This window comes from Gopherus evgoodei, chromosome 1 (assembly GCF_007399415.2).
Source record: "Gopherus evgoodei ecotype Sinaloan lineage chromosome 1, rGopEvg1_v1.p, whole genome shotgun sequence".
In the NCBI taxonomy this organism is placed as follows: Eukaryota; Metazoa; Chordata; order Testudines; family Testudinidae; genus Gopherus; species Gopherus evgoodei.
Window position 1 is genome coordinate 342,405,677 of NC_044322.1, and position 16,217 is coordinate 342,421,893.

The following is a 16,217-nucleotide window of genomic DNA, read 5'->3' on the forward strand; positions in this document are numbered from 1 at the left end:
ATTAGTCCTGCCAACAGTCCTATGGATAATATAAACATTATTCTCATTATACAGGTGGGCACAGAGAGTCTTGCTGAACTTGCCCAGAGTTACACACCAAGTCTGTGAAAGACGAAAATAACCCAGAAATCCTCCTGACTCCTAATCTCATTCTTAAACCACTACACCATGCTCCCTTCCATTGACCAATGGGAGTTTGGCTGAGTAAAGACTGTCTCTCTTATTCCCTACTGAAAGTACTGTAAATCACAATTACAAATGGCATATCTTTTACTTCTCCACAATTTCACTAAGGGCTCTATTGTGCTAATATGTATCAAGAACTGTGTAGCACCACCCTAGGCAGAGCTCAGAGAGGCACAAAGGGAGGCAGAGAAAGTATGGCTGCAACCACACCCATGAAGACAGTGCCTGGCATGCACCTAGTTAGCCTTGTTAGCTAGTGGAGTGAGGAGGAAGAAGTAGAAACTATGGTCCCACAGGCTCTCTGAACTTCCCTCTGTATCTTTTGGAGAGGCTAGTCCTGAACAGCCCTGCACTGCCTGTTTGCAAGGACTACTCTTGTGCCCAGGGCCCAGTACAGTCTTCCTATATGGCCTCTGTGTCCCTTTAATATGATGGAGCCCTGAACCTGACAGAGGCCTTTGACTCTAACCAGGATGTTAATACTGAATAATAACAATTCACTGATTTCTACCAGAAACATAGGAAATCAAACACTGAAAAAAAACAGAGCACTTCCATGTGAATAGGGTGTAAAATGCACAGATACAAACACCACTTGTGCATTACATTGTTTTTATTAAAATTTATTTCAATAAACTGATAAAAATAGTTACTTAGGCTTTTTTGTCAAGGCCTTGATCTCCAGCATGGCCTATCTGATCCAATGGTTCTTATACATTATTCCATGGGGGCTTGTGTTCTTTTGTTTCAGATCTTAGTTTAATAATATCTAGGTGTAATTCTTTTCATAATTATGGGACTTTAATGTGCTTGTACTTTTAAATAACATGTGCTTCAATTATTTTGTTTCTCAAATATGTATTGTAAAGGGGGAACTTGTGATTCTGGAGAAGCCCATGAAAATGATGTCCTCCTCTATGCAAAGATAGAAGGAAAGAAAGAGCACATAGCTCTTGATACACTGACCTATGCTTCTTATAAGGTAGGTGTTATAGACAAAGATAGACAGACAACCTACATTTTTAAGCAGCAAAGAGTCCTGTGGCACCTTATAGACTAACAGATGTATTGGAGCATGGGCTTTCGTGGGTGAATACCCACTTCGTCGGATGCATGTACATTTTTAAGCCAATTTGACCATGCAGAGGGTGGCATTCCACTGGGGTAATTCAACAAGACCTTTTCAAGCAACTAACATATACAGATCACTCTGTTAGAAAGCATCTGAGCATCAAAATTCTGCAATGCCCACTACTTAGCTCATTCGGCAGCAGATAAAGAGGTTGGAAGCTTATAATTATCATAGCTATTTCTGAGCATGCAGCAGCTAGATTGGGGGAATGGGAGTGTCAATAATGCAGAGGTTTGTGCTGTCCGTGTGGTCTGGTAAGCAGTCAGGTAGGCATGGTAGGTTTTTGAAGCTAGCACTGGGCAATAATTTTGCAGTCCTACTGTGATAGCAGATGTATCCTTTAAAAAGAGCATGCTGTTTTTGTTGTCTCAGAAAACATGGGGCTTTCATACGCAAGTGCCAAAAAGTTCTCTATTGTGAACACATGAACAAAATTCACCCTGGGTTTTGTCAAGCTTATGCAACACCAATCAAAATATGAGAAGTCTAGATGAAAGTTAAAATTAGAGCTGAGCGAATAATGGATTTTTCGGTTCGCTGGCAATTGTGTGACCTCGCAGTCTCCTTTTTGGTTGTTTAGCACAAGCAGACAGACTCCCTGGAATGATCACACAGGCATGAGCTCAGTAAACAACAGACAATGTATTTATTACTAAAAAAGGATACAGAGACAGCTCCATTACTACTGCTGGAAAACACTTTTGCCTTCTCACCCAGGCAACAAGAATATTCACCCCTCAATTTCTTCTCAGGATTGCTTCCTGAATCTGGGGTTCTTCCTGCTATGAAGATTTATGCCATATGCTTTAGGGACTGTCTGTGGATGTGCCGTACATAGAGCCCTAGCCAGCACAGTAACTCTGGTACAATATTTTTATTGTGCTGTCTAAAAGGAAGATGAAAAGACAGGGGTTACATATATATACATATGCACATAACATTGTTAAAAACTAAACTACAGCATGTTTATACCTTACAGTACATAGAGAATATTGTATTAAAGGTCTAGTCTACTAGAGCACTAAAAGCACTTCAAAGCTTTTATCACTTTCTTTTGTTAACACTTAAGATTACTATAACTATACAATTTAGAGAAAAAATATTTATTTTTTTCAGTCTGTTTACTTTATGTATTTGAAAGCACTTTGTGCTGAGTCAGTTTTGTTGTTTCACTGTAGTAAAGTTTCTCCTGTTTTTGCATGGCAATTGGAAAGAACCCACTTTAAAAAAAGGAAATTATTATTGACAACTGAAGAAAATAATAGGGTGACTCAGAGGCATTTGACTACATTTGACGTGTGTTTTTTTTCAAATCGACTACATTTACAGCTAAAAGTGTCCCTTTAATATATTAAAAAATACTAGTCATATAGCTCCAAACATGAGCTATATTTCAGCAAAAGAATATTTTCTTATATTTCAAACATGACATACTCTCCAAATTATTCCATTCTATTTAAACCAGAGGTGCACTTCCATTGCATTTGCTAATGTGAACTGGAAGAGTTGAGAAGTAATACCCTTTTCTAACGCACCATCACTGCTAAGCAATCAAGCTTAATTAATATTTTTCAGAACACAGAAGATATGTTCCCTTCAAGGTGTTTACAGTCAAATACCTTGATTATTGTAGGTGCTAAGCACCCCTGATTCCTAGTATAGTATGGCCATGTAGTGAGTTAAATAAGTTTTTGTCTGGGTTCTTTTGTGGGGAGATGGTTAATTTAATAGTCAACATGAAAGAAGCAACATGGATAATGGGCTAGTATTGTTTGGCCTCTTTGAAATTATTGCTGCTATTTTGTAAACAGTACTTTTCTATGTAATTTTTTATATAAATCTAATTAATTTAATTTCTTTTGAAGGTTCCATCTTTGGCTTCGGTTGTCATTAGTCCAGAGCTGCAGACTCCTGCTACCAAGTTCTGTCTTAAGCAAAAGAATCATCAAGGGCATAACAAGAATGTCTGGGCTGTTGATTACTTCCATGTCCTGCCAGTACTCCCCTCCACCATAACTCACATGATCCAGTTTTCCATTAATCTGGGCTGTGGAACTCATCAACCTGGTAACAGGTACAACAGGCTAGATTTATCTTGCAACTAACCTGCTTTCTTATAACTTTTCATATTATAGCATCTCTGAAATGATTTGGATATTTTTCCCAGAAAGAAAGAAGGCAATTAAAAACAACAAATGTAAACAGGTTTGAGGCTTGCATGCAGCATCTCACCTAGCACCAGTCCAGTCTTGTTCTCACTGAAGCCAGCAGAAGGGTGGTTATTGACTTCAGGAGGAAGGACAACCATATGATTAAGGCACTGGACTGTTCTCAGGAGATGTGCGGTCACTTCCTGGCTCTGCAGTAGATGCCTTGTGTGACTATAGGCAAACCACTTAGGGCTTGATCCTGTACCAGTTGAAAGTCAATGGCAAAGCTATCGCTGATTTCACCAGTCACAGAGTGAGAGCTCAGTTTCTATTCTGTACAATGGAGATATTATTGTGTCTCTACCTCACTGGTCAAATCATGCAGTTCTTATTCAGGTCCTATTCTGACCCAACTCCAGTGATATTAATGGGACTTTTGCTGAAATAAGCATTAAGGACTACAGGATTTGGCTCTTCATGCTTTGTTGGGTGAAGATATTGGGTGCAGGGCCGGCTCCAGGCACCAGCGAATGAAGCAGGTGCTTGAGGGGGGCCAATGGGAAGGACCCGCTGCCGAATTGCCGCCAAGGAATGAAGCGATGCTGTTGAGCTGCCGCCGAAGTGCCGCGATCGTGGCTTTTGTTTTTCCTTCTTTTCCTCCCCCTTTGCCACTTGGGGTTGCAAAAAAGCTTGAGCCGGCCCTGATTGGGTGCAGGCAAGAACCTTCTTGTATCTTATAAAAATAAATATCAGCACTTCATGGATTTCTCAAGGGATCAAGGTATGGAAAAGAATAGTTTCCAAAATAGGCTTGCACACACTTCGTGCTGAAGAAAGAGCAATGATGTATGCCTATGAGCATGCTGTTGGCAGCCCTGTTTACTAATCTTCCATAGATTATTGCTGCCAATAGCATGAATAATCCACTGTGCAATGGTGCAAAGTGTCCATTGTCAGATCAGAACTGTGTGGGCTTAAACATGAGGACCTCACATCTAGGCCCAACTCCAGAACATTCCCCTCCAGCTTTTCTTCTAGAGGGGCTGCAAAGAGGTTTCTCTGTGAAATCAGGGGAGGAACTTGGATAGAGAAAGCCAACAGTTGCTCCATGTTTCCACCGCTTCGGGTGGATTTTCTGGTGGTCATCTACATGCAATGACTACTAGAATTTGTCCTGTCATATATAATGGGTTATATTAGCAGTTGTAAGTATTTCAACTATATGTACCCAGCAATTTGAGAGCTAAATATAAAATGATCCTTTAAAGGAACGTTTTCTTTTAAAAACCATAATATTTATTATATCATCTGTATCACAAATTTTCTAGCGGAGTTTTTTTGTATTGTTTTTATATGTTTTCAGATTAATTTTCTTCCCACTTACATAGCATTTCTAAGACAGGCGTGAGCATCTTCACAACAAAAGAAACACTAGGTCTCCATAAGCTTGATTTGCTTTCACAAATAATTTGGAAGTGCAGATCTCCTGGCCTACAGTATTATTCATAATGTTTTCATTACTGGGAATGCAAAAGAATATGTTACGTGAATACAACCCTCCAAAGTGTCAGTATAGGTAAATCTGAAATGAATTGGCTGAACCCTCGTAAACCATTTTAATATATGTTTATAATATCATGACAATAGTTGTATAGTAAGACACTCTTTAAATAAAATCATATTCTCAGTAAATTATTCTGAAATAGAGAAGTCATAGCCCAGCAATGTGGTGTCAGGATGATGAACTGTGACTTTTTTAACCCTTCATTTGTGTTATTTAAAATAGAGTGTTAGAAACAACTTATGCTTAGTAAATTACGTGAATATTTCAATAAAGCAGCAAAGCTCAAATAAATGAAATACTTTCTACATTAGTTGTTGAAGGTTCGCAGAATGTTAGAAATCTAAAGCCATTCACGGAGTCATGTATTATAAACACTTTATTTTAAAAAATAAGCTGCAGTGAAAAGCAAGGGTGGGAGGAACATGCCATCAGGAGCTTCATGAGAGCCGAAGTCCTCAAGGAACATTTGTAGATATATTACAGGGAATGACACCACATTGCCAGGGGATTGACTATGTCATCTAACACAGTGATACTGACACTGAGGCTCGGGAGCCACAAGTGGCTCTTTAATGTGCCTCCTGTGACTCTTTGCAGCACCGAGGGACATGGTCCTTTCCCTCTATTCAGCATAGGTGAGGCCTCATCTGGAGTACTGTGTCCAGTTTTTGGCCCCACACTACAAGAAGGATGTGGAAAAATCGGGAAGAGTCCAGCGGAGGGCAACAAAAATGATTAGGGGGCTGGAGCACATGACTTATGAGTAGAGGCTGAGGGAACTGGGATTATTTAGTCTGCAAAAGAGAAGAATGAGGGGGGATTTGATAGCTGCTTTCAGCTACCTGAAAGGGGGTTCCAAAGAGGATGGATCTAGACTGTTCTCAGTGGTAGCAGATGACAGAACAAGGAGTAATGGTCTAAAGTTGCAGTGGGGACATTTAGGTTGGATATTAGGAAAAACTTTTTCACTAGGAGGGTGGTGAAGCACTGGAATGAGTTACCTAGGGAGGTGGTGGAATCTCCTTCCTTAGAGGTTTAAGGTCAGGCTTGAAAAAGCCCTGGCTGGGATGATTTAGTTGGGTATTAGTCCTGCTTTGAGGAGGGGGTTGGAGTAGATGACTTCCTGAGGTCCCTTCCAATCCTGATATTCTATGATTCTATATTAAAACACTCTGTGATTTAATTATAAATCATTCTAAGTTATTAACCAATCAGGATGCTTTTACTATGTTATTAACCAATTGTAGAATACGTGGTCAATCATTTTGCTGTGAGAATAATATATATTGTGATAGACCCAGGCCAGTTGGGTACAGCAGAATAGCAGAAGGCAGATATACTGGCCACTGGATTAACAGTTTTCTGTTCCCTGACTGACCAGAGCAGGGGCTGCTCCAGGCTAATGAGAACACCTGACTCTAATTAACCTGTAAAGAGTCAGGTGAGGCCATTCAGTTAATGGGACCATCCGACTCTAATTAAGGCCCTGCTGATACTATAAAAAGGGCTCACTCCAGTCAGACAGGGGAGTCAGGGAGCCAGAGGAGAGGAAGTGCGGCTGAAGGGCTGGTTACTGAAGACACCCTCAAACCATCGTTAAAGGAGCCCTGAGGTAAGGGTGAAGAAGGGAGAAACAGGAGAGCTCTGGGGAAGTGGCCCAGGGAAATGTAGCAACTCTGGCAGTGGAAGGTTGGCTCCCAACAACTGCTACCATTAGGGTCCCTGGGTTGGAACCCGGAGTAGAGGGCAGGCCTGGGTTCCCTGCAACCCACCACTACAGGAACATCTCCTGGAAGGGGAAGTCAGGTCCCTGTCAGGACAGGAGGCTGAACAGAGACTGTAACCCTGGCCCTAGAGAGAGAAGGGCTACGTGGAGGGTCACAGTGAGCCACTGAGGCTAGCATAAATGCCTAGAAGCGCAGGACCCACAGGAGCAAGGTCAGAGCTCTGCCACAATATATGTAGGTAAATGAAACAAAGAATTCATACTACTGTGGCTCTTTTGGATAATGTAGATCTCTAATTTGGCTCCTGAACTACTGAGGTCTGAGTATCACTGATCTAATGGGTCTTCTCCTTGTCTGATTTCCATCTGTCTGTATTTACTGGTACATTTCAGCAGCTATGTGCTGCTTTGGAGATACATAGTTTATGTCTCTGTTGTGTCCCTACAGCAGCTCTAAACGTTTGGGGTGCTGACTCCTGGTGAGCATTACCTGTTCTGTCACAGTCATATGATACCAATTGGGTAATTTTGTTCTCAGGAATGGCTGTAGTGATGTCTCTCCATCCAGCTCTAGTAGATAGACAGATGCACTGAGCAGTCCCCCTGCTCCCTAGTGCAAGGCATTGTTTATTCCTTTTATGACTGCCATTCAGTCATTGAGGGAAAGACTCTAATGACAGTTGGATCTGATAACTATCAGAGAGTGAAAAGAAAAAAGGAGCATTAGGTGAATGACTACTATTGTCTCCCCTGTCTTCTAAATATATACTTATCTTGGGATTGACAATAGCAGAGGTCTTGTCCACACTTGATATTTAAAGAAAAGTAGAAAGAAGGAAAATCAATCAGTCTCTTCAACAGTGAGACAACTCATTGGAGTTAGTCTAACCCTAAGGCTACTGCCAGTGTGCTACTCCCATGAGCAGTGTAGCCTCAGGTGGGGATGGAGGGACAGATCAAAGACAAAGGGTTTCCTCAACAGGAGCACAGCTGAAATATCCCAATACGTGTATGGAGACATTTTTTCCTCTGACAGGTTGGCCTGCTATAGAGCTAGTATCCACAGCCTTAGGTAGGATACATGGATTGGAGAGTCCTGGATATTTTGAGCCATATAGGATTTTATATAATTTCCAAATCAAAGTGCCTATTGTATGTCAAAAATATTTCAGTAGTGCTGTGCTGCATGCTTGGGCAGTCAATCACTTGGCCTTGTAGTCCAGATATAAATAACATAACTCATTTGCTTTCTCAATCTAGTGACTCTCCCAAGGAAATAATTCATAAAATCTATTATCAGTCAGATCAGTCAGACTCTCCTTCTTATTATATTTCTTCAGTACTGCGCTCTGACTGCTTCTTACTGATAGGTAATACTTCTGGGGGATTTCTATGCCAAAAAATTAAAAATTCTGCACATAATATTTTAAAATTCTGCAAATTTTATTTGACAAAAATAACACTACATAATCATGCCAGTTTCAATTATTTTGGTAGTTTATTTTAAAATATCTGTCAGCAAGTATGTCTGTAACAACACAGACACAAAATTTCCCCCAGAAGTAGAGTTGAAGAAACCCGTCTGACAACCCAGTTCCTGTTTCTCTGCCTTCTCAACCCCCACAAAAAACCCAACCATGGTCCTCCCATCCAATACACCCAAACACCCTACCCTCCAGAGCCCAGCCGCAGGCCCCCCCCCCAGCTCAGACACCCACTCCCTACTCCTCAGAGCCGAGGGGTCCTGAGAGAGAAACAGCCTGTTGCTCAGTCACAGGCTTGTGTGAAGTTTCCTGTGTGCTGCCCTCTCCTTCCCTCAGAGGATGCTGGGAACTGCAGCTTCCAAGAACCCTCTAGCTCCCTCCCGCTCCCCCAGCAGTGTCTTCCATGTGTGAGCTGTACTCTGCTGAGTCCAGCGGCCCCTGGTTGCAACTAGCAGCACTGCAGCCCATTTCTGTGGGGGAAAGGAAATTCTGCACTAAAAACATTAATTTCTGCAAAATTCTGTATTGGGCAGTGGTGCAGAATTCCACCAAGAATAATGTAAGAGTAACATCAATCCCTTTTAAACACAACATAAAAATAAACGTATAATGGCCAAATAAGGACTGCAATAATTGCTTTCACCTTTATCAGTTAAAGGTGTTCGTATATGGTTTACGTTTTGTTGTCTTTAAAATACTGAGCTTGCTTCATGTTTGCATTTTCAGTGTTTTACCCTCAGAGGCATTTCATATTTCAACATCAGAGGCATCAATGATTTAGCAACCAATGAGTTTTAAAGCTTTTATATGTTGGTGCTACAAATGCTGATGTATTATATTTAGTCTGAGGTGAATACTCTGTTTATGTTGTTAGTGTCTACTTGGAGTTTTCAACCAATCATGGTCGTTCCTGGTCCTTACTTCACACTGAGTGCTTGCCTGAGATATGTGCTGGGTCTCATCTTCCTCACAGTACCATCTATGCCTCTGAAAACTACAGTGGGTAAGAAAGTTCTATGCAAAACTAGCAGAGATTCAAGACTACAAAAGGAAGTAAATCCTTTGTGACACTGGAAAGCAGTGAAGAAAGAGTTCCCGTGCAAGCTTTCATTTCTGATTAACTGGGATAGCAAACAAAAGAGCTGTTTTTTCTGGCTGCCCAGAAATGAAAAGTTATGTACCTCAGATAGTTTTTTTTGTATAGCAATATATTTTTGATGCTACAGGCAAAAATTACATACATACATATATACACAAAATGAGGCAAAATTTACTTGAGTTTTTGTTTTGATTAATCTATTAAATTATAACAACAAAGGACTCTTCCACCTATGGCCATGTTTTACATGATCCACATCTTTTACTAATTTGGAATTATGACATCCGGAATACAATGGAATAACTCTGGATTTCACTAGCCAAAAATTGTGATTGTAAATATTTTGTTGGGTAGAACAGCATGTAGAGGTTCAACAAGAAAAAATAGCCACTGACTGGATGAAATATGCTAATCATGCATTAATCTAACAAGAAAAATAAAGGGCCAGATCCTGTTCCCAATTAAGTATGCTTGATGCTACTCTGGCAGTGCAACATGGACTTAAGTGACCATCTGTGGATTCTTCTTGCATAGGGCAATCCCATGGTGACACAGAGCTGATATAACTGCCTGTATCCCACCTTCCTTGTAGCCCTCAGAATAGAGAGCAAGTCAGAGGCATGACCATGGAAGGGAACATAGTTGGAGTGCCTTGGCAGCCATTACAATTGATCATAACTTACAGCAGACATGAGATGCTCAGATAATTATAAGGATGACAGCCATACAACTACCTAGATGGGTAGAAGTTGCACTAGTGGCCAGAGCCATTCCCTGCCTGCCTGCCACAGGGTTGGGTGGCTGTAAAGGTGGCAGATAGCAGCCTTTTTCCCCTCTTCAGGTCCTGCTCCAAGTGGAGCTCAGCCAGATCCAAAGGCTTAACTCTATATGTAGCTTTAGAGAGGTCCACTGTCAGAGAAAGATTCATTATACTAAGCAGTTCAAGGGCAGTATTAACTTTGATCATTTGAATAGAAACAGCATATTTTTGTTTGTTTCATTTTAAATGCTTTAAATCACATATTCTGTAATGTATTAAAATGCCATGGACCAAATTCTCCTTTGGGTAGCTGTGGGGTGGGAAAACGATTGGGGCACTAGCCTGGGACCTGGAAATAATGATTAAAGATTTTTTTTTCCAGAAATAAATATTTAATATTGGGCTCTTCAATCTATCAGAGAAAGGTATAACACAATCCTATACATGAAAGTTGAAGCTAGACAATTTCAGACTAGAAATAAGGTGTACATTTTCCATGGTGAAAGTAATTAACCATTGGAACAATTGACTAGAGTCATGGTGGATTCTCCATCACTGACAATTTTAAAATCAAGATGTTTTTCTAAAAAGATCTGCTTTAGGAATTATTTTTGGGAAGTTCTATGGTCTGTGTTATACAAGAGGTCAGCCTAGATGATCAGAGTGGTCCCGTCTGACCTTGGAATCTATGAATCATTTACAGCATATAAATCTGTAGTAACTGCATTGACTTGTGAAAGGAGAATTTAGGTCCATATAAGTATAAAGTTCTTTAAACTCTTCAGTGTAAAAAAATGTCATCAATGTATACTGATATTTAGCAGCTACCATTTAAAAATGTGGGAATTTATGTGTGAAATGTATTTCAGGTGGAACCGAATAACTATTCCCCTCCCCAGTGCAGCATTAACCAGAAATACCAGAATTCGATGGAGACAAACAGGACCAATCCATGGAAATATGTGGGCGATTGATAATAGTTAGTATTCATACCTATTACCATCATGTACCATTCAAGTACAATTTCCATCCACAAGTATCAGGGGGTAGCCGTGTTAGTCTGGATCTGTAAAAGCAGCAAAGAATCCTGTGGCACCTGTTAGTCTATAAGGTGCCACAGGATTCTTTGCTGCTTTTACAGTTTCCATCCACAGTTCCCAGTAGACACATAAGTCTGGGATTTGCATATTGTTAAATATCCATCTTATGTGCACATGATCACCAGTCTTTAATGAAGCTAGAGGAGAATTATATAATCTGAAAAGGCAGTGGAATCAGAAAATAAATGATATATAGAGCTGCAATGGGCAAAATGTAGATTATCTTTTTTTTTAACTGAAAGTTTTCTAAAAGTAGAATATTCATGATGAGGGGCTAATATAACATTTCCTCTGACTGCTGAGACCCAGTTAACATAAGTAGGTACTACATTGTGCTATTAAGAATGTGTACTGTGCTTCCCTAAGTAACAACTGCAACATCTGGGATATATTATCCTTGCTAGACACAGAAGACCTTAATAAAGAAACACTGCCACCAGCACATGGATGACAGTTTTTGCACTGTGTACAGTATTTGATAGGGAGAAGTATCTTCTATGATAGTACATTTCTCTATTTCCATTTTAGAGGCTTATTTTTACCTAAATTATTTTATAATACCTATAAATACATCTCTTTAAAAAAAATTTGCATTTATTTTGAAAAAAGCAAGGGATCTTGCACTGAATCACATAGTAATAAATCTTACAGTCATGGAAAGGCAAGCTCAGTCAGGATAGGAATATTTAAAACAGAAACAAGTACTTTGTGAATGCAAGATTTGTATATCCCTGGATTTATACCTCACATATAATGATGACCATATATAAGGATGATATTGAGAGGGCCTCAGCTAACTGAAAAAAAGATGTTTTGCTACAAATTAAGGTGCAGATAGGTTTGAGGAGCACAGGAATTTGTTTTTCTAGGTATGTAGATAAAAATGTATTATATTATGAATGCATATTTTATAGTCTGAAACTTCTGGTTAAATTGTGGGGTACCACAATTCTTAAGATGCTTTGAAATGATATTAGGGAACAGCAAGATACAGCACATTTTAATTTTAATTTTAAACAAGCTATGCTCCCAATATCGCTACATTTTAAGTATTACAAAGAAGCCCTTTAGCATTTTGAAAAAAGAAAAGCCTTTTGAAACTGCCAGGATATTGAAATGTAAAAAAAAAATTAAGCTAATGAAGTAGTTAATTTCCATTACGTTTTTGGTAATGCTATTTCCTTATTCCCATTAGTGTGATTTAATATCATCTCAATATTCCCAAGGCAGTATTAATTCTTATCTTGCATATAGCGACATTATGTCAAAAATTAAGCAAAATTAAGGGTAAGTCAAAACACTGATGTCTATGAAAGGTGAGTTACTATATAAGGAAATACAAAATGTAGCTGTCAATGCAAGTTTCTGGAAACAACAGAATGATGCAGTCAATGCAAGTCTACAGAAATTTTACAATAGGAAGAAAATACAGGGTTTGGATTGTTAATTCAAAAATATTATTATCCGTCAGTATTACATCATGTGGATTTTTCTTCTTTTAAAAAAATAGCCTTCACAGCATATCAGACCTTTAAGGGGAAAACTGTCTAAAATTTATCTCCAGGAGTTACCAATAAATCCTGATCATGAACTAACTGCATAGGTTTGGATAGTCAGGAATCTTGTTAAACCCGCTGCAGAATTCCTGCAGTTCTCTTTTGACTTTTCTTAAACTTCTTGCAGTGCCAAAGAGTTGATGACTGTGATGTCTTCCACTCTTGACGTGTTCTTGAGTGCTCATCCATACCCTTAGGGATTGCTCCAAATGCTTCACAGATCAATGGATCATTTTTGTTCTAGTTTTTCATAATTGTTCCACTTCATGGAATAGCTCTTCATATTTAACTGTCTTGTTTTCTTGTTTCCTTTTTATGTTTGTCTGCTGGCACAGCAATGCCAACATGGTCTTGTTTGTTTTCTTTTCTACAACCACTATTTCTGGCCTGTTGGTCTGCACTGTTTAGTCTGTGACAATTGCCAGATCCCGTAAAATCTTCATTCTCCAGAGCACTTTCAAATTGGTGGGTCCTAATTTTGCAAGTTTTGTTTAAATCCATATTTGCCACAGAGGCTCCAGTTCAGACAGTTGGCAATCTCATTGTATCTCTTCATAAATTCTCTTCCAGTCAGGCTCCTGCAGGCACTCAATGGAAGTTCCAGCATCTTTTCTTTTTCAGAACACATTCTGCAGTTTGGGGAGCAGTTCTGTTGGCCAGTTTTGTTTAGTATGTAACCAACCCTTAATGATTGCTCTTGCGCAGTCATAATGAGGCTCACTGTCTCTCTTTTGAAGTATCCTTCTACAAGTCATAAGCTTGTTAATCTGTGATCACTAATGGCTGTGATCTCTCTCCATCACATTGATTTCTCTGTAAATCTTTCTAGTCTTCCTTTGGTGATTTGCTTTCTCCTTTTTTTATGTTTTCTTGGGCTGGAATGCATGCCACATGATCTTTTATGTTGGCTGACTCCTCATATTTTTGGGTGTTATATTTTTCATGATGCATCTGACGAAGTGGGTGTTGACCCACGAAAGCTCATGCTCCAATACGTCTGTTAGTCTAAAAGGTGCCACAGGACTCTTTTCTGCTTTTACGGATCTAGACTAACATGGCTACCCCTCTGATATTTTTCATTGTCGATTGCTTCCTCCACAGATAGTAGACCTCTTCCTCCATCATGTTGTCTGATGTACATCCTGGCCGTGTCTTGATTGATATCCATTACTCTAAGTCTATGCATTTTCAGGAGCTTTCTTGTTTGGATGTGAAATTTTTCTTTTCCTCTTGATTCCATTTGTTAACTTCAGCAGTGTACATAATACTTTTATCACCCAATGGCTCAGATGAAATTCCTTAAGATGAGTTGTGTCTTTAGATTAGTTCTTATTCATCTGTAATACTGTTTCCCCACTTCTTCTTTGACTTCCTAATGTTGTAAATCTGTCAGTTCCGTGAGGTAAATGTAGGGGCCATGCTGAGACGTATCTCCTCAGTAGTGCTAGGGCTCAGTAATGCAGACCTTATACAGGCCAGACTCCCACTGAGAGTTTTGCCTGTGTAAGGACTACAGTTTCAAGACCATGTTAAGTATAAATATAATATAGTATAAATATAATATAGTGTAAATATCCTACTTAATATTTGCCCTTGATATGGAACTAGAAATAAAACTATGGAGCTAGAAATAAAAAAAGAGTGCAGATGGTGCCAATGGTCTAAGCCCATTTTTCACATGCTTCTCATCATGTTCCCCCAAATCTCTGCATTCTTCTGTTCTGGAAAGCCAGGAATAAAAAATATATACAAAATGATTAAGGGTGTAGTCCTGCCCCTTTTGAGGTCAACAGCAAAACCCCCGTTGATTTCAGTGGTGTCAGGATTTCATCATAAATCCATTAAACTATCATTTTTAGAACAAAATATGCTGAACTAATAGTTATGCAGTAAATGTAGTTCTGTCAAAGGATTTTAAACACTGAGCAGAGTAGCATGCAGGCAAACTTATCAGCCAGCTATCCACTAAGTACCCAATCCAAAACTGGTTGAAGTCTTTCCTTTGGCATCAATGGACTTTGGATCAGGCCTGGAAAGCCTGGGCTTCCAGGGTGCTGAGTGCTCTCAGCTTGAATAGATGTCAGTGGAATTGAAGGCATTCAGCACTTAGTAGGATCCAATCCATATATGTTGACAAATCACCCACATTCACAGCACAGCTTGCCAGTTAAAAATGTCGGATGGAGAGCGAGAAGAATTTGAAAGATTCAATACACTGACCTTTTAGCTCTACAGACCTCTTTTCAAATATGTATTAAGTCTCACAAAATCCAGAGTCCGACCCTCTTTAGAAAATGTTGTGAACCTTCTACTTGAATAAAGCTTTACTGACATGATAAGAATGACATGCACAGCACAGCACAGCTAAGTCAAAGAAATTAATCAAACAAGCAGATAACATAACCCTATCCAGAGCAGAGTTTTTACATCCAAAAAGGGAGAAAAGCTTGACAGACTCCATGAAGTCTGCAGGGAAGATTGCCACTGGTGTCTATTTTACGTGAAAAGAGCTCATACACTGCCAGGATGGGCAGAAGTTTAAGAAAGAAAAGATGAACTGATCCTCTCAATCTGTTGTCAGGTAGGTTTTGATAACATTCCAAAAGTCACTATACAAGTGCCACAGCTCTATGTAGTTGGTAATTGGCGCAGGAGAGTCTTTGTGTCCATTCAGGATTATGCTGCATTTACAGAGGTATGGTATAAGGGCATATTCCCTATGTACTTGCACTGTCCCTGGCTCCAGTTAATGCTACTAGTTTCTTAACTTCAGACTTACAAAAATTTACCCCCAAGATAGTTAGCAAATGTATTCATTTGGATTATCCCATAAAAACCACACTGTGATGATCCCAACCATCCTACCCTCTTATTGTATCACTGAATATGAAAGTTGTCTTGCAAATAGAAAAGCTACTCAGACAGGAAAAAGGTGAGCTATAGTAGTATGTTGTCAGGGGCCTGGAATGGTTATTCAGTGCATATGATTTTCATTTTTGTTTAATGCAAATGAAATATTAATACAGTTCTCTTACTAAAAATGCATGATATTAATATTTCCCTCTCAGAAGTTGGGGCCAGATCCCAGTGCCACTGAGTCCTACAGGAGTGTTGCCATTAATTTCAGTCAGATAAGGAATAACCTTCAAAATTTTGCAGCAATGCTAATGGGATGACTACATGCCCAAAATAAGGTGGAGAAAGGGGAAGGATAAGAAATGCTCAGACAAGCCAGCTACATCTAGTCTCCTCTTTAGGAATCTTGAAACAAAATAGGTGCATATATTAAAACATCTCCAGCACCTCAGACTGAGAATGCACTCAAATATACAGCATCCAGTGTACAATAGGTTATCCATGGGTCTCCCTGATCTAAGTCAATATTTATTTACTCAGTCCTCTAGAGAGGTGCCACAGAGTGCATCATTACTCCTTCAGGTAGTCCCATTCCTGTCAATGG

The 16,217-nt window shown here is 39.5% G+C and overlaps 1 protein-coding gene across 1 annotated transcript in view; it reads left to right on the forward strand.

Moving 5' to 3' along the window:
• The window catches only part of RELN (reelin), a 484,263-nt gene that overhangs the window by 310,188 nt on the left and 157,858 nt on the right, over positions 1–16,217 (forward strand). The window contains 4 exon segments of the mRNA XM_030549629.1: positions 1,056–1,168; positions 3,184–3,392; positions 9,117–9,245; positions 10,971–11,080. Of these exon segments, the coding sequence (XP_030405489.1) occupies positions 1,056–1,168; positions 3,184–3,392; positions 9,117–9,245; positions 10,971–11,080 (561 nt within the window).